This window comes from Arachis duranensis, plastid (genome assembly GCF_000817695.3).
Source record: "Arachis duranensis voucher Yi14725-KUN plastid, complete genome".
Classification (NCBI taxonomy): domain Eukaryota; kingdom Viridiplantae; phylum Streptophyta; class Magnoliopsida; order Fabales; family Fabaceae; genus Arachis; species Arachis duranensis.
The window spans coordinates 2,501-20,000 of record NC_047337.1 but is presented as its reverse complement, the minus strand read 5'-3'; the positions used below and the strand labels follow the sequence as shown (position 1 = coordinate 20,000).

The 17,500-nt window shown below is 33.8% G+C and overlaps 10 protein-coding genes and 7 non-coding genes across 17 annotated transcripts in view; 7 read left to right on the top strand and 10 right to left on the bottom strand. All coding sequences in view use genetic code 11, as the record gives it.

Annotated features, from left to right (window-relative positions):
- Window positions 1-455, bottom strand: part of psaA (photosystem I P700 apoprotein A1) — a 2,253-nt gene extending 1,798 nt beyond the window's left edge. The window contains exon 1 of the mRNA in view: window positions 1-455. This exon is cut by the window's left edge and continues 1,798 nt beyond it. Within this exon, the coding sequence (YP_009766832.1) occupies window positions 1-455 (455 nt within the window).
- A 909-nt stretch (window positions 456-1,364) lies between these two features.
- On the bottom strand, window positions 1,365-3,307 carry ycf3 (hypothetical chloroplast RF34). Its single transcript has 3 exons — window positions 3,184-3,307; window positions 2,234-2,463; window positions 1,365-1,514 (listed from the first exon to the last, which is right to left on the bottom strand). Exons 1-3 carry the CDS (start codon window positions 3,305-3,307, stop codon window positions 1,365-1,367), a joined length of 504 nt encoding a protein of 167 aa, YP_009766831.1.
- A 276-nt stretch (window positions 3,308-3,583) lies between these two features.
- Window positions 3,584-3,671, top strand: trnS-GGA. Its single transcript has one exon. It is a non-coding gene; the product is annotated as a tRNA-Ser (tRNA).
- Window positions 3,672-3,878: 207 nt separating this feature from the next.
- rps4 (ribosomal protein S4) lies at window positions 3,879-4,484 on the bottom strand. The gene has a single exon. The coding sequence runs from the start codon at window positions 4,482-4,484 to the stop codon at window positions 3,879-3,881; it is 606 nt and encodes a 201-aa protein (YP_009766830.1).
- A 278-nt stretch (window positions 4,485-4,762) lies between these two features.
- Window positions 4,763-4,835, bottom strand: trnT-UGU. The gene has a single exon. It is a non-coding gene; the product is annotated as a tRNA-Thr (tRNA).
- Window positions 4,836-5,761: 926 nt separating this feature from the next.
- On the top strand, window positions 5,762-6,414 carry trnL-UAA. The gene is made up of 2 exons: window positions 5,762-5,796; window positions 6,365-6,414. It is a non-coding gene; the product is annotated as a tRNA-Leu (tRNA).
- A 359-nt stretch (window positions 6,415-6,773) lies between these two features.
- trnF-GAA lies at window positions 6,774-6,846 on the top strand. The gene has a single exon. It is a non-coding gene; the product is annotated as a tRNA-Phe (tRNA).
- An 809-nt stretch (window positions 6,847-7,655) lies between these two features.
- ndhJ (NADH-plastoquinone oxidoreductase subunit J) lies at window positions 7,656-8,132 on the bottom strand. The gene has a single exon. It carries the CDS (start codon window positions 8,130-8,132, stop codon window positions 7,656-7,658), a length of 477 nt encoding a protein of 158 aa, YP_009766829.1.
- A 152-nt stretch (window positions 8,133-8,284) lies between these two features.
- On the bottom strand, window positions 8,285-8,965 carry ndhK (NADH-plastoquinone oxidoreductase subunit K). The gene has a single exon. It carries the CDS (start codon window positions 8,963-8,965, stop codon window positions 8,285-8,287), a length of 681 nt encoding a protein of 226 aa, YP_009766828.1.
- Window positions 8,966-9,008: 43 nt separating this feature from the next.
- On the bottom strand, window positions 9,009-9,371 carry ndhC (NADH-plastoquinone oxidoreductase subunit 3). Its single transcript has one exon. The coding sequence runs from the start codon at window positions 9,369-9,371 to the stop codon at window positions 9,009-9,011; it is 363 nt and encodes a 120-aa protein (YP_009766827.1).
- Window positions 9,372-9,688: 317 nt separating this feature from the next.
- trnV-UAC lies at window positions 9,689-10,350 on the bottom strand. Its single transcript has 2 exons — window positions 10,312-10,350; window positions 9,689-9,725 (listed from the first exon to the last, which is right to left on the bottom strand). It is a non-coding gene; the product is annotated as a tRNA-Val (tRNA).
- Window positions 10,351-10,537: 187 nt separating this feature from the next.
- trnM-CAU lies at window positions 10,538-10,610 on the top strand. Its single transcript has one exon. It is a non-coding gene; the product is annotated as a tRNA-Met (tRNA).
- Window positions 10,611-10,747: 137 nt separating this feature from the next.
- On the bottom strand, window positions 10,748-11,152 carry atpE (ATP synthase CF1 epsilon subunit). The gene has a single exon. It carries the CDS (start codon window positions 11,150-11,152, stop codon window positions 10,748-10,750), a length of 405 nt encoding a protein of 134 aa, YP_009766826.1.
- atpB (ATP synthase CF1 beta subunit) lies at window positions 11,149-12,645 on the bottom strand. The gene has a single exon. It carries the CDS (start codon window positions 12,643-12,645, stop codon window positions 11,149-11,151), a length of 1,497 nt encoding a protein of 498 aa, YP_009766825.1.
- An 819-nt stretch (window positions 12,646-13,464) lies between these two features.
- On the top strand, window positions 13,465-14,892 carry rbcL (ribulose-1,5-bisphosphate carboxylase/oxygenase large subunit). The gene has a single exon. The coding sequence runs from the start codon at window positions 13,465-13,467 to the stop codon at window positions 14,890-14,892; it is 1,428 nt and encodes a 475-aa protein (YP_009766824.1).
- A 756-nt stretch (window positions 14,893-15,648) lies between these two features.
- trnK-UUU overlaps window positions 15,649-17,500 on the top strand; it is a 2,600-nt gene continuing 748 nt past the window's right edge. The window contains exon 1 of the tRNA in view: window positions 15,649-15,685. This is a non-coding gene — a tRNA (tRNA-Lys). The remainder of the gene's footprint in view (window positions 15,686-17,500) is intronic.
- matK (maturase K) overlaps window positions 16,390-17,500 on the top strand; it is a 1,530-nt gene continuing 419 nt past the window's right edge. Inside the window, exon 1 of the mRNA in view lies at window positions 16,390-17,500. This exon is cut by the window's right edge and continues 419 nt beyond it. Coding sequence (YP_009766823.1) covers window positions 16,390-17,500 — 1,111 coding nt within the window.

Below are 17,500 nucleotides of genomic sequence, written 5' to 3'. Positions count from 1 at the left end.
CTAGTTATTCCAGATGCTCGCCAAATCTGGAAAAAACCGGAGGTTATTTGTATTCCTCGGAAACCCCCGCCAACATCACCATTTAATATTTCTTGGCCCACTATTGGCCAAACCACTTGGGCACTAGGTCCAATGTGAGTTGGATCACTTAGCCATGCTTCATAATTGGAAAAACGAGCACCATGGAAATACATGCCACTAAGCCAAAGAAAGATGATGGAGAGTTGGCCGAAATGGGCACTAAATACTTTTCGGGAAATCTCCTCTAAATCACTAGTATGGCTATCGAAATCATGAGCATCAGCATGTAGGTTCCAAATCCAAGTAGTAGTATCGGGTCCCTTAGCTATTGTTCTTGAGAAATGACCGGGTTTTGCCCATTCCTCGAAAGAAGTTTTTATGGGATCTCTATCTACCAAAATCTTTACTTCTGGTTCCGGCGAACGAATAATCATTGAGTCCTCCTCCTTCCGGACAACACATACAAAGAGACCTGCCAATTTAAAAAGAATTAGTGAACTTTTGAGAGATTTTTATATTGAGTTTCTTTCTATTCTATCTCCCATCTATCTATTCCAATTTTTTTCTTTAGTTATTCACTAGAACAATTATGATCCGGAAGTTAATCCGGGGCAAGTGTTCGAATCTATTATGACATAAGATATAGGCGCTCAACGGACCTTTTTGAATCCTCTAAAACTCCTTCTGGACTTTGAATTTCAATTCAATAATTTTTTTGTGCAACCTAGGCTAGGGGATTCAGATTTGAATTAGAAATTCAAAGATGGAATTTATTTCATTTTATGTCTTATTAAATAATTTAATAGAAGAGATTATTATGCACTCTATTTCCAATTACGTGAGCAGTCATCAGCATTGCTAGAGGCCATACTGCTATTTCTTTTTAGTTTTTTTGAGTTTCACTTTTAGTTTGAATAACAGAAAAAAGGCAAATTCTCTGCTGTATCCACATACCATTTATCTCTACAAAATACGAGACGAAATAGAAGGATTTTTTTAGAAGGGATATAATGGAATTTTTGGATTGACTATTACTATAGCCTAATATATTTATATAATAGATATATAGAATATTATTCTAAATTTTCAGTTTTATTGGATGGACTGATGTAGACAACAAACATTTAATTACATTAAATATACATTTAAATGAAATATGCATTAAATATTCTAAACTAAATATTAAATATAATAATATATTAATAAAATTATTTAGTAAGATAAATATAGTAAGATAAATATGAAATATAATAATAAATATGGAAATAATATATATATTAAGATATAAGGGTATATAGAATAATATAAATAGAACTAAAAAAAAAAAGAGTGTTTTTATTAAATTAAGAACGCCCTGTGATCTTCAACCAATTCTGTGCTTCAATATAATTACCGGGGGTAAGGGCTATAGCTTGTTTCCAATATTCAGCGGCTTGATCAAACCAAGCCTCAGCAATTTCGGAATCTCCCTGTCGAATGGCCTGTTCTCCGCGGTCGGAATAGGTGAGTAAATTCCTTCCCTTAGAACCGTACTTGAGAGTTTCCTACCTCATACGGCTCAGCAGTCAATTGTTCCATTTTTCTGGAATTAACCAAAAGAAAATGGAATGGGTTAACTACATGAGTTTCAAACTTGAATTTTGATTAAAAAAGGGTTTCATCTCTTTTTCTTTTTATTTTTATAGTTTTCTCTTTTCTCCTACCTTCCGAAGAATAACACATCTACATTAACACTCTCTAATTTTCTGAAAGGTAACTATCTCAATCTCATATATCATATACTTTCTAATATGACATTTCTATGGTCTATAGAACTTTGAGAAAGACTTCTTTTTATTTTTCATAAGAAAGAAAAGACTTACTATCTGTGGGATCTGATACTACACCGCTGCTCAAAACCTTAGGGTAGGGGATCAACTTTATTACATAAGTGGATTCCTAACTCTTATATCATGATAGATTTTGTATCATGATATAAGTTGTAAGCAGTTCTTATTGTCTCGGCCTAAAACCTCGCCAATTGATCTTTACGGCGCTTCCTCTATCAATTGGATCTTTTATCCATAGAAAAAAGTATCTAGGCATATCTCTATTTCTTCATTTTGTTTTTATATTCTATGAAGTTTTTTTGTTTGCTACAGCTGATAAAAATCGTAGTTTTGAACGATATATATGTACAAAGCCTTTTTTTCTATAGTGGAGATAGTCGCACGTAATGACAGATCACGGCCATATTATTAAAAGCTTGGGGTAAAAACGGATTTCGTTCGAGTGCCCAAAAATAATATTCTAAAGCTTTTGTATGTTCTCCGTTACTTGTGTGAATAAGGCCTATGTTATAAAGTATATAACTTCGATCATAGGGATCAATTTCCAGTCGCATAGCCTCATAATAATTCTGTAAAGCTTCTGCATAATTTCCTTCAGATTGCGCCGACATCCGTTACGGTCGTCATTCAGTTCAAAGAATCTCCGCTCCAGAACCGTACGTGATATTTTCATCTCATACGGCTCCTCCTTTATGTGTATAATGATAAAAAAAATGAATACATTAAATCAAAAAAAGATTCCAGTATTCTCTCTCATTATCACCTGTGCAGGGCTAGTGTTTTTACAAGAAATCTCTAGCCAACCTTCCTGTAAAAGATCTTTTCTTAACATCAAGTTTGTTGGTACTGGATAAAAAGGATAACTCCAACAATATCTTTGTCCTCAACGCCGCTTAATTTCCCGGAATTAGTCACTTCAACACCCTTCGATGGTTATACGGGTATCCAAAAATACGAACGAGATGGATGTTTGTTGTCCCAACCATTCTTGTTTGTTAGTTCCGATCCCGAAAAGAAAGGAAGAATTTTTTTACAAAGTTTTCGTGTTGTCGATTCCTAATCGTAGTGCTTCTTCCCCCATGCCGCCTATTGCTACTAGTGGAGTAAGGTTAATCTAACTCCATAGTATAGGTATAACCTTTCGCTTAATACTAAAAATCTATAATTGAAGCATATGAGGCTGCATTAATCGGGGATACACGACAGAAGGAATTTTTTTTTATTTGTAAACTTCACCTTCAGCAAGCGTCGGTTTTTTTCCATTTTTTTACGAATAAAATAATGTGTCTTTCTCATAAGACTGAGATCGGTAAAAAAGATAATCAAATCGCACCATCTCTGTAATAAGTAAATGCCTCCTTTTCTCCCGAGGTTGTCGGAATTATTCGTAATAAGATATTGGCTACAATAGAAAAGGTCTTGTCAATAAAATTTCCATTTATCCGAGATCTAGGCATAGGTAGGAATCCATTCGAAAATTGAATTCTTTATCGCGTGAGAAAAAAGAATCCCACAAACAAAGGAATTGTACAATACAAATAGTACGAAATAACGTAAAAAAGGACTCATTAATGAATTTTTTTAGCCTACGGCCTAGAAGTTGGTTTTTTTTATAAAAAAAAATTATTTCGTATAGGTCGAATTGATTATTTATATGGGCGCCTATCCAAAAATGGAATATGAATCATTCACTATTGCTCCGATTTCTGGGCCATAATCATCATGGGGGAGAGGGAGAGATGGCCGAGTGGTTCAAGGCGTAGCATTGGAACTGCTATGTAGGCTGTTTGTTTACCGAGGGTTCGAATCCCTCTCTCTCCGTTAATTCATCAATCTGCAATATCTCAAATGCCAATGGATACCATTATTCCAACTTTAGTTGCTATGAATTTTCAATTCCAATTTTTTTGGTAATATGAAAAATACTGGAAAAAGTGGACAGGGAATGCAAATCGTCCTATATCCATGTAGATGATACCTGAATGAGCTAAAATTCTCGTATCAAAACTCTTGTTTTTTTAGTTAGTATTAAGTCTGACGAGAATAATATTCTACAACCAGCAATTCGTTGATTTTCAAACCAACCCATTGACTATCTATTATTTGATTTACTAATCCTTTATATTGGAATGGATGAAGGGTTAAATGGTTTGGCAATTCCTCACGTGGGGCTGAATCCATAGAATTTTGAATCAGAGCTTTCGATTTTTGTTCATCTTTCGCTGTAATAATATCTTGAGGTTTGCAGCGATAACTTGGTATATCTACTATACGACCATTAACTAAAACATGTTTATGGTTAACTAATTGGCGGGCTTGAGGAATAGTCGAAGCCATACCCAATCTAAAAAGTATGTTATCCAAACGCATTTCAAGTAATTGTAGTAAAACCTGACCGGTTGACCCCTTGGCTTTTCCGGCGATACGAATGTATTTAAGCAATTGGCGTTCTGTAAGACCATAATGAAAACGCAATTTTTGTTTTTCTTCTAAACGAATACGATATTGAGATTTTTTACCGGAGCGTGATTGGTTTCTAAATTCGCTTCCGACTGTAGGCTTTTTACTAGTTAGTCCAGGTAAAGTCCCCAGACGGCGTATTTTTTTGAAACGAGGCCCTCTGTAGCGTGACATAAAGACTCCCTTTTAAATTAAAAAATGAAAAATCGAAATTAAAACTAAACTAAATGACAAATATGATATGAGAAATGAAGCGAAATTCACAAAAGCATTGTAGTACAAAGAAGAATTGTATGAATTCTATGAATATCTGAACCTTATTCTATTGTATAGAGAAAAAAGGAGGTTTGTTTCTTGAGTTGTTCTACAGAGATCAAACTGCACCAATTTTGGATTCCTAAAAAAAAGACATTATCCATTTTTGAAAAATAAAACAACAACAAAAAGAGAAAAGCCGGCTATCGGAATCGAACCGATGACCATCGCATTACAAATGCGATGCTCTAACCTCTGAGCTAAGCAGGCTCATATAAAAGAAAATGCGCATGCATAGGAATTAAATAAACTAATAGGATCTTCGTTATTAACAGTTTGGAATTAGCTATTCCGAACATAATGAATATGTCATAATTCAATTTTGACAAATAGAATATAGAATATTAAAATCAAATTAGAAAAAAAAATATATATTTCATTTCTTTTATTTATTATCATTTAGAATTTTTAATAATTCTATTACAGTTACAGTAATTATAGTAATACATTAATATAGTAATATATAGTATTAATATACTAATATATATTATATACTAATATAGATAGTATCTAGAATTTAGAATATTCTTATCCATTAAGATTTAATATGTATAAATCTATCCATAATCTATCTATAAAAGATTGGATTATCAGGATAAATTTAACCATATATTTATATCCTTAAATTAATTTAATTTATATAAGATAAAGAATTCTCAATTTATATACAGAATGAATTCTAAAAAGTAATTATCAATTCGATAGAGATATCGAATTTCTATTTTATTTGAAATAATCAAAAGAATATCCCAATTACTAACTGAAAGAAAGAGAAAGACCCAATCCAGATCATAATGAAAGATTCCCGTGTTTTCCTTCGGAAAGGTAAAACTAAGACGAAAAAAAATCGACCCTTCAAGTATTACAAATTGTATGAAAAAAGATTATCGAAGTAAGGGGCTTTAAAAAAGATATAGATATATGGTATCTATCTATGTATATTGAATTGCGAATATAGAAATAATACAATTATTTCAGATTCGACAAAATCTGGATATCCGATATAGATGAAAGAAAGTAAATAAAATGGGTGGAAACATTTTTCAATAGCGGAATATATTTATAATAAATTCTACAGTTCCGACATAATTCTAAAAAAAAACATCTTAATGCGATTCTAATCGCAAGGAAAAAAAGGGGGTATGGCGAAATTGGTAGACGCTACGGACTTAATTGGATTGAGCCTTGGTATGGAAACTTACCAAGTGATAACTTTCAAATTCAGAGAAACCCTGGAATTAACAATGGGTAATCCTGAGCCAAATCCCGTTTTCGGAAAGGAAATAAACATTAAGAAAGCGAGAATAAAAAAGGGATAGGTGCAGAGACTCAATGGAAGCTGTTCTAACAAATGGAGTTGACGACCTTTCCTTTCGCGTGAGGAAAGGAATCCTTCTGTACAAATGAAATTCTCGAAAGGCTATACAGAAATATGTATATAGACTTGTTTACGTATTTGTACTGAAATACTATTTCAATTGATTAATGAATACACTACTCGAAATCCCTATTTTTGAATCCTTATATCACAAATGGAAAGATGTGTATCACAAATGAAAGATGTGAATCAAATCAATTCCAAGTTAAATAAATAATTGAATATTCATATTCACTGATCAATTTATTCACTCCATCCTAGTCTGATAGATCCTCTGAAGAACTGATTAATCGGACGAGAATAAAGATAGAGTCCCATTCTACATGTCAATCTCGACAACAATGAAATTTATAGGAAGAGGAAAATCCGTCGACTTAAGAAATCGTGAGGGTTCAAGTCCCTCTATCCCCAAAAGACCTGCTTAACTCTCTAATTCTTTTTCCCATATCTTAGTTTTTTTTTTCAATTTTGGAAATTCGTTATGTGTCTTATTTAGTATAGTCTTTCACAAATGGATTCGAGTAGAGTTTTTCTTTCTTTTTCTTATCACAATCAACAATCATAAGTATTTGTTTGGAATATGTATTGGAATACATTGGAATCTATTTGGACTATGGAATAAGAATAATATATTCTTATATATGCTAATAATAAAAATATATATTCTAATTAGAATTTTTTTTTTTTTTTTCGTCTTGTTTTTAGTTGATATGGAGTCATTGACATATATTTAAGTAATCTAATAAGATTAATATGATGCCTCAAGAGAGGTCGGGATAGCTCAGCTGGTAGAGCAGAGGACTGAAAATCCTCGTGTCACCAGTTCAAATCTGGTTCCTGGCACATGATGAATTTGTATGAGTATCTTTTATCCATAATCTATATTCATTAAAATGAAATAGGAATATGGATTGTGGATAATAGATGCGTATTCTTTTTTATCGGATGTTGATACATATTAATTTATCCATCTAGGTGTCTGGAGATGTTTACTAGATGAGTAAAGAATAGGTGTATGTTCCCAGTATATGTTTATGTCTATAACATTAAATTAAATAGAATATGTAAAAGAGTGAACCCCCCTTTTTTTGTGGGGGGGCTCCCAAAAGAATATTAATAGTTCAATAACATTTGAATGGTTACATTAAATGGTTGAAAGATCAAAAAGTCTCGTCTTGGAAAGTTCAAGGGTGGGAATAGTCAAAAAAATCTCGGATACATTATAAAGAGAATCGGACCCATTTATTTTCCTTTGATATTTCATTTCTATTTTCTGCATCTCCTTTGCTTTCATGTTACTTTCTTTTTCGCGGCAATATAATAGAATAGATATTGATGTGAACGTTACATAGTTCATGATGCAGAACTTTTTCAGTTCATCCTATTGGCTTGGCTCATACGAAAAAAGTATTGTTCAAAATTTACAATCTCAATGAATCCTTACCCCAATCTTTTTTGCAATACCCACATTATTGTTGTGAATTTTGTTATCTATCCAATCCCTATATGGGAATGTGACTTCCATTATTCTTTTATTCTGTCTGATTGAACTTCAATTACTTTTTTGGTCTCTAAGAGAATGAATGGATATTCCTTGAATATTTTTCTTTTTGGTTGTCGAAATGCCAGATTTGTTTTTGTATTTTTATCATTTAGTAAGCATCTTGTATTTCATAAAAATTGGGGGCGATATAATCTTTACGCAAAGGCCATCCTATCCAATTTTCGGGCATTAAAATACGTTTCAGACGCGGATGATTTTCATAAGAGATTCCTAACATATCATAAGATTCCCTCTCTTGAAAATCCGCACTTTTCCAAACCCAGAAAATAGAAGGAATTCGGGGATTTTTCCTTGGTACATATACTTTTATGCATACCTCTTCCGGTTGATCTCTCCCAGACTCTATTCTTGTAAGATGATACACACTAGCTAACAGTCCTCCTGGTGCTACATCATAGGCACATTGGGAACGTAGATAATTGTAACCATATACATATAAGATGACAGCAATGGAATGCCAATCTTCGGGCTTTATTTGTAAAGTTTCGATTCCTTGGTAGTCGAAACCCAAAGATCTATGAACAAGTCCATGTTTGACTAACCAAGCAGACAAAGGACCCTGCATTTTTTCTTTCTCCTGCTATTTTTGTTGTATAAGTTTTGTATGAGTCTTTTCCATTTCCATTTACATTACGGTGAAATTCTTGAAGATTGACTTGCTATTTTTTATTTATTGTATATTTTTTTTTTGTAAAAAACAAAAAGGATTCGGTCTAATTAATTACTTGGCTTCGTGGCAGGATGCTTACTCTTTTTATATTTGAAAAATATGTCCGAGGTTATCTCGGAAGTGAATGGTGGTTGATAGAAAAACCCTTGATTATAATTGCCGGTATGAGTACTGCGTTCAACATGAAACTTGTGGTTCGTAGTAAAACACCTATTTTCTTGTTGAGACCTAATATGATCTTCATCGATTTCTCGAGATATTTTCTTACGAAGTTTTGTTATAGCATCTATAATGGCCTCTGGTTTAGGTGGACAGCCTGGCAAATAGACATCCACGGGAATTAGCTTATCAACTCCCCGAACAGTACTATAAGAATCGGTACTGAACATACCCCCTGTAATTGTACAGGCTCCCATAGCAATAACATATTTTGGTTCGGGCATTTGCTCATATAATCTAACTAAAGAAGGAGCCATTTTCATAGTTACTGTGCCCGCTGTTAAAATAAGGTCTGCCTGCCTAGGACTAGATCGCGGTACCAGTCCATAACGATCAAAGTCGAATCGTGATCCTATTAATGAAGCAAATTCAATGAAGCAACAACTGGTACCATAGAGAAGCGGCCATAAACTGGATAGTCTTGACCAATTTGAAAGATCATTTAATGTAGTTGAAATAACTGAATTTTGGGTTGTTCGATCAAGTAAGGGAAACTCAATGGAATTCATAACTGTCTAAATGTTTTTTTTTTATTATCTAAATATTCAAGAATTAAGACCATTCTAATGCTCCTTTTCGCCATGCATAAACTGAACCAACAATTAGGATAAGCACGAAAATTAAAGCTTCTATAAATACGGATATCCCCAATATATCAAAACCTATTGCCCAGGGATAAAGAAAAACCGTTTCAACATCAAAAACAACAAAAACTAGAGCAAACATATAATAACGGATTCGAAATTGTAACCAAGCATCACCCATTGGTTCTATTCCCGATTCATAACTAGAAAGTTTTTCAGGCCCTTTGCTAATCGGGGCTAAAATTCCAGAAATTAGAAATGCCAAAATAGGAATAAGACTGGATATTATTAGAAATGCCCAAAAAATATCATAGTCGTAAAGCAAAAACATAAATGTACTCCTATGAATGTGGAAAATCTAACAGAAACAAATTAGTAGTTGTTATTAGTCGATTGGAATATCGAATTTCTAGAATTCGATTATTTAATCTATTTAGAATTCTATCTAATTTTGAAATTTTTCATTATTCTATCTAATATTAACATAACCTATTCTATGAGAGATTCTTTTATATTTCAAAATCCAAGGTATAATATTATTATGTATAGTATTCTAAATCTAGAATACTAAGAAATGCGATATATTAGATACTCAATTTGTGAGTATATTTAACAAGAAATAGAAATATATATATTATTATCTTAGGGTAGGGCTATACGGACTCGAACCGTAGACCTTCTCGGTAAAACAAATCAAACTGCTTATTAGAAAAATGATTTGAATTGTTTAAAAAACTCAACATGCATTTTTTTTGCATTGGGCTTTTTCATTAACTGATATTTCGATCAGGTAGTCTACCATCTTTTTTCTTGACAGAAAGAATAAGAAGATGATTCCCTGTGCTCTGATTTTTGATTTTTATTACAATCAAAGAGCACTACCAAAGTGTTTCAAAGAAGGGGGGTTATCCTGACGTAGGTCTGCTTATGGCCTAGATCAACTTAAGTTTAATGGACTCTCTATCGAACTACTAAAAAAAAGTGAAAGTATCAAGAAATGAAACCCTATACACCTTAAAGTTCATAAGATAGGCCGAAAAGAGAATTTTTTTGAGGTCCCTTTACTCATTATGCATAGCATTGAATAGACTGGGTATTCACCTTATCAATATCTCAAATCAATGATGGATTCTACTGGACGTCTCAACCCTTTGTCAGACTATTGTTCTCTTGTTTTGTTCCCTAAAGTGGAGTAAGACATCGATTTCTCAAATCGATCAACTCTTTTAATTACATGATGGACTCCTTTGAAAAAAAAAACATTGGCGCGCGTGTAAACGAGGTGCTCTACCTAACTGAGCTATAGCCCTTGCGTTTTTGATACATATTTGATCATATTATATCCAAAAATTCTTGTCAAGATGAATATTCCGTGATCAAATTCTTTTTTATTGATATTGCCTTGGTATTGCGTATATTTAATATTCCTTTTAGAATCCATTGATCTGATAGACGGGTACCCCCCTTCCCTTTTCTTTCCATTTTTTGTAAAAAATGACCTACTTAACTCAGTGGTTAGAGTATTGCTTTCATACGGCGGTAGTCATTGGTTCAAATCCAATAGTAGGTAAGTAGGTATGGGTCGAACTTATTAGCTACCATAGTCAATGGTAGCTAATAAGTTCGACCTATACCTTTTTTTGTAGATTTTCTTCTATTTCATTTTTTTATTTCACTTTTTAGAATTATTCGTATACACCAATTTTCTTATTGCGAAAGCATATTGATAGCCTCTACTCGTGTCCTAGCTCGTCGGAGAGATAGATTTGCCTCGATTAGTTGTCTCTTGCCTTCAGCTTTACTCAAGTTAGCTTCTGCTATTTCAAGAGTTTGTTGAGCTTCTTCTGGATCAATGTCACTACTCTTCTCGGCATCATTTACTAAAATGGTGATCTTATTATTGCCTATTCTAGCAAAACCACCCATCAGAGCCATTGTTACCCATTGGTCATTAAGGCGTATTCTCAAGATACCTATATCTACAGCTGTAGCAATAGGTGCATGATTTGGTAATACTCCAATTTGTCCACTATTAGTGGACAAAATAATTTCCTTCACTTCTGAATCCCAAACAATTCGATTGGGGGTCAGTACACAAAGATTTAAAGTCATTTCTTCAATTTCCCCTCCATTTCTAAGTTCGTAGCCTTCGCAGTTGCTTCATCGATATTACCCACCAAATAAAAGGCTTGCTCGGGAAGACCGTCTAATTCGCCAGAAAGAATCAATTTAAACCCTCTAATTGTTTCTGCTAGACCTACATATTTTCCAGGCGAACCGGTAAATACTTCTGCTACGAAAAAAGGCTGTGATAAGAAACGCTCAATTTTCCGTGCTCTTGCTACAGTTAAGCGATCCTCTTCGGATAATTCGTCCAACCCAAGGATAGCTATAATGTCCTGAAGTTCTTTGTAACGCTGTAAAGTTTGTTTAACTCTTTGCGCAGTTTCATAATGTTCTTCACCAACAATCCGAGGTTGGAGCATAGTTGACGTTGAATCTAAAGGATCTACAGCTGGATAGATACCTTTGGCAGCCAATCCTCTTGATAGTACGGTCGTAGCATCCAAATGTGCAAATGTCGTAGCAGGGGCAGGGTCGGTCAAATCGTCTGCGGGTACATAAACTGCTTGAATAGAAGTTATAGACCCTTCTTTGGTAGAAGTAATTCTTTCTTGTAAAGAACCCATTTCGGTACTAAGGGTGGGTTGATAACCTACAGCGGAAGGCATTCGACCCAATAAGGCTGACACTTCGGATCCCGCTTGGACGAATCGGAAGATATTGTCGATAAATAGAAGCACGTCTTGTTCATTAACATCTCTGAAATATTCCGCCATAGTTAGGGCAGTTAAACCAACTCTCATACGGGCTCCAGGCGGTTCATTCATTTGACCGTACACTAGAGCAACTTTTGATTCTCCAATATTTTTTTCATTAATTACTCCGGATTCTTTCATTTCCATGTAAAGATCATTTCCCTCACGAGTACGCTCCCCCACTCCGCCAAATACGGATACACCGCCATGAGCTTTGGCAATGTTATTGATCAATTCCATAATAAGTACTGTTTTACCCACTCCAGCTCCGCCAAAGAGTCCAATTTTTCCTCCACGGCGATAAGGAGCTAAAAGATCTACTACTTTAATTCCGGTTTCAAAAATGGATAATTTTGTGTCTAATTGTATAAAGGCAGGCGCGGATCGATGAATAGGAGATGTTGTGCGAGTATCTACAGGACCCAAATTATCAATAGGTTCGCCAAGTACGTTAAAAATTCGTCCTAGAGTTGCTCCGCCGACTGGAACACTTAGGGGAGCTCCCGTATCAATCACTTCCATTCCTCTCATTAGACCATCTGTAGCGCTCATAGCTACAGCTCTAACTCGATTATTTCCTAATAATTGCTGTACTTCACAAGTCACGTTAATTTGTTGACCAACAATGTCTCGACCCTTTACTACCAGAGCGTTGTAAATATTTGGCATCTTCCCTGGAGGGAAAGCTACATCCAATACCGGACCTATTATTTGGTCGATACGTCCCAGGTTCTTTTTTTCAAGCACAGAAATCTCAGGACCAGAAGTGGTAGGATTTATTCTCATATTTTAATATATCCTTTTTTTAGTTTTAGTTAGATTAGAAGATTTTTGAAATCAAATTCAAAAAAATGCTTGATAACAAAGCAAAGTAAGTTGATCAGTTAATTAAATTAAATAGAAAAAAAAAATAATAAATCGGAGTTAGTACTCTAGTTTGTACCATCCAAACAATTCAATTGTTTAACGTACTCCCTCCATTGCAATGGTTGAATTCTTCAACTTCAACCAAATGATTCAAAAAATTAATAGAATTAAATTATTAATTTGTATGAAATCTTTTCTTTTTAGTTGGATGAAATCTTTCGAAAGTCTTTAATTTGTCTATAATTATAGACAATACCGCCTATATTTTCTATGGGATTCGAACCTGAACTTTATTTACGATTTGGTTCTTCTATATCATCGGCACCTATTACTCATATTTCATGGGCGAGCATACAATTTAGATTATATCTAGTATTTTTTTTTACTATTTTTACATCTAGGATTAACATATATTACTGTCAAGGTCAAGAATGACTTTTTTATTTAGATTAGATATATTTTTTTTTTGATTAAAAAAAAGGATAAGAGATTGGGAATTAAAAAAACCAAGGATTGGGTTGCGCCATACATATGAAAGAGTATACAATAATGATGTATTTGGCAAATCAAATACTATCGTTTAATAACAAACTATTCGGATTGATTGATAATATTAGTTGATCATTTTTTGAAAGATTCTTGTGAAGTGAAAGGTTTCGTTAACTACTAAGTATAGTAGTGTCGAGTAGATCTGGTTGTTGCGATAATTCTTAATTCATGAGTTGTAGGGAGGGATTTATGTCACCACAAACAGAGACTAAAGCAAGTGTTGGGTTCAAAGCTGGTGTTAAAGATTATAAATTGACTTATTATACTCCTGAGTATGAAACGAAAGATACTGATATCTTGGCAGCATTCCGAGTAACTCCTCAACCTGGAGTTCCTCCGGAAGAAGCGGGTGCCGCGGTAGCTGCCGAATCTTCTACTGGTACATGGACAACTGTTTGGACCGATGGGCTTACCAGTCTTGATCGTTACAAAGGACGATGCTACAACATCGAGCCGGTTGCTGGCGAAGAGAATCAATATATTGCCTATGTAGCTTATCCTTTAGACCTTTTTGAGGAAGGTTCTGTTACTAACATGTTTACTTCCATTGTAGGTAATGTATTTGGGTTCAAGGCCCTTCGCGCCCTACGTCTGGAAGATTTGCGAATCCCTATCTCTTATATTAAAACTTTCCAAGGTCCGCCTCATGGCATCCAAGTTGAAAGAGATAAATTAAACAAGTATGGTCGCCCCCTATTGGGATGTACTATTAAACCAAAATTGGGGTTATCCGCGAAGAATTATGGTAGAGCAGTTTATGAATGTCTTCGCGGTGGACTTGATTTTACCAAAGATGATGAAAATGTGAATTCTCAACCATTTATGCGTTGGAGAGACCGTTTCTTATTTTGTGCCGAAGCAATCTTTAAATCACAGGCCGAAACTGGTGAAATCAAAGGGCATTACTTGAATGCTACTGCAGGTACATGCGAAGAAATGATAAAAAGAGCTGTATTTGCTAGAGAATTGGGCGCTCCTATCGTAATGCACGATTACTTAACAGGGGGATTCACTGCAAATACTAGTTTGGCTCATTATTGCCGGGATAATGGACTACTCCTTCATATCCATCGTGCAATGCACGCAGTTATCGATAGACAGAAGAATCATGGTATGCACTTTCGTGTACTAGCTAAAGCGTTACGTTTGTCTGGTGGAGATCATATTCACGCCGGTACCGTAGTAGGTAAACTTGAAGGGGAAAGAGATATTACTTTAGGTTTTGTTGATTTATTACGTGATGATTTTATTGAAAAAGATCGAAGCCGTGGGATTTATTTCACTCAGGATTGGGTTTCTCTACCAGGTGTTCTTCCCGTTGCTTCGGGGGGTATTCACGTTTGGCATATGCCTGCTCTGACCGAGATCTTTGGAGATGATTCCGTACTCCAATTCGGTGGTGGAACCTTAGGGCATCCTTGGGGAAATGCACCAGGTGCCGTAGCTAATCGAGTAGCTCTCGAAGCATGTGTACAGGCTCGGAATGAGGGTCGTGATCTTGCTCGTGAGGGTAATGAAATCATCCGTGAGGCGAGCAAATGGAGTCCTGAATTAGCTGCTGCTTGTGAAGTATGGAAGGCGATCAAATTTGAATTCCCAGCAATGGATACTTTGTAATCCGGTGGTTACTGTTCGTTCTAGATAATTGCAATTAAACTCGGCTCAATCTTCAAAAAAGGATTGAGCCGAAGACAAAGATACTTAATTTATTGCATAAACATAATATATCTTATTTTTCTTTTTTATTATATCCATAAAATAAAGTTCTATATTCTAATCGATTAGATATATCTTATCTATTAGATATATATTAGAGTCTAGAAATGTAGAGTATATAAAAAAATGGATATGGAATAGTTAAATTGGAGTATTTCAATAAAGAGAAATAGAAAAAATTGAATTAATAATTTTTCTAAAAAATTAGAAAGAATATTGACAAATATCAACTAGAATATATTTGTTTATATAATATAAACAAATTACTAAAAATATAATCAAATTCGATTTCTATTAATATTTCATTTTTTTTTTCGAATTTGAATTCATTTGTTTTTTGCGATTCTATGTTTTCAATACTAATATTGACAACAGTATTGAAAACAAATATAATCCGATCGTGAAGAAATCGATCGATTTATTCACGTTACAGAGGCAATTTTTAGCAAATAGTGAGTTCGTTAAACTTTCTGTGATACAAACATGAAGTTCCTTTTTTTTTTTATTCAAGGGTAAATAAAAATAAATAAAAAAAGAATTAATTTAATTTGAATTTTGAATAAAGGATACCACTCTTGACAAAGAAAAGGTTGGTCCATCTTTTTTTTTATTTACACATCACATCCTATTTTTCCTATTTTTTTTGAAGGGGGGAGGGGGTTGCTAACTCAATGGTAGAGTACTCGGCTTTTAAGTGCGACTCCATTTTTTACACATTTTTATGAAGCAATTGTTTCGTCCATAACCTCGGTAGGGTTTGTAAGACCACGACTGATCCAGAAAGGAATGAATGGAAAAAGCAGCATGTCGTATCAATAGCGAATTCTAAAAGGATCTCATTCTTATTGGATCGGACCATTTTTTTTGTTTGAATTCGTGAACAAAAAAAGATTCAGTTGGGTTTAAGTAATAAAGGGATAGAACTTGGCAACTCCAATTAGAGAGAAACAAAAAGCAACGAGCTTTCATTCTTTTTAATCGAATGATTACCCCATCTAATTGGACGTTAAAAATATATTAGTGCTTGATGCGGGAAAAGCTTTTCCCATGAATGGATTATTTATTTTTGTTATGAGTCCTAATTATTAGCTATTCTCCATTACGGGGTGGCGATCAATGTGTAGAAGAAAGAGTATATTGATAAAGATATCTTTTTTTTTCCAAAATCAAAAGAGCGATTAGGCTGATAAAATAAAGGATTTCTAACTAGCTTGTTATCCTAGAACAATTAGGTGGAAAAAGCAAGTGGAGAGAATCCGTTGATCATTTTTTGGTATCTATTCACAATTCGTTTTAATTCGAATATCTAGAAATACCCCGTTTTGACTGTATCGCACTATGTATTGGATTTCCAATCCAATAAATCTTTGATCCCTTTTACAAAATTGAATTTGAAAAATGAAAGAATATCAAAGATATTTAGAACTAGATAGATCTCCTCAACAGAACTTCCTATACCCACTTATTTTTCGGGAGTATATTTATGGACTCGCCTCTGGTCATGATTTTAATAGAAATCGATATATTTTGTCGGAAAATGTGGATTATGATAAGAAATCTAGCTTACTAATTGTAAAACGGTTAATTACTCGAATATATCAACAGAATCATTTGATTCTTTTTGATAACGATTCAAGTAAAAATCAATTTTGGGGGTATAACAAGAATTTGTATTCTCAAATAATATCAGAGGGTTTTGCCATTGTCATGGAAATTCCATTTTCCCGACAATTAAGTTCTTCTTTAGAGGAGGCGGAAATCATAAAATCTTTTAATAATTTGCAATCAATTCATTCCATTTTTTCCTTTTTCGAGGATAAATTTACATATTTAAAATTTTTTTCCGATGTACGAATACCCTATCCTATCCATCTGGAAATCTTAGTTCAAACTCTTCGATACTGGGTGAAAGACCCACCCCTTTTTCATTTATTAAGATTGTTTCTTTATGAGTATTGTAATTGGAATAGTCTTATTACTCAAAAAAAACTTATTTTGACTTTTTCAAAAAGTAATCCAAGATTTTTCTTGTTTCTATATAATTTTTATGTATGTGAACACGAATCCATCTTCCTTTTTTTACGTAAAAAATCCTCTTTTTTACGATTAAACTCTTTTAGCGTTCTTTTTGAGCGAATCTATTTCTATACAAAAATAGAGCATCTTGTAGAAGTCTTTTCGAATAATTTTTCGTCTACCTTATCATTCTTCAAGGATCCTTTGATTCATTATGTTAGATATCAAGGAAAATCCATTCTGGCTTCAAAGAATGCGCCTTTTTTGATGAATAAATGGAGATACTATCTCATTTATTTCTGGCAATGTTATTTTGATATTTGGTCTCAACCCCGAATGATCCATATAAACGAATTATTTGAGAATTCATTTCATTTTTTTTGGGGGGGCTATCTTTCAAATGTACGGCTAAACTTTTCAGTGGTACGGAGTCAAATGCTAGAAAATTCATTTCTAATAGAAATTGTTATGAAAAAACTTGATACAATAGTCC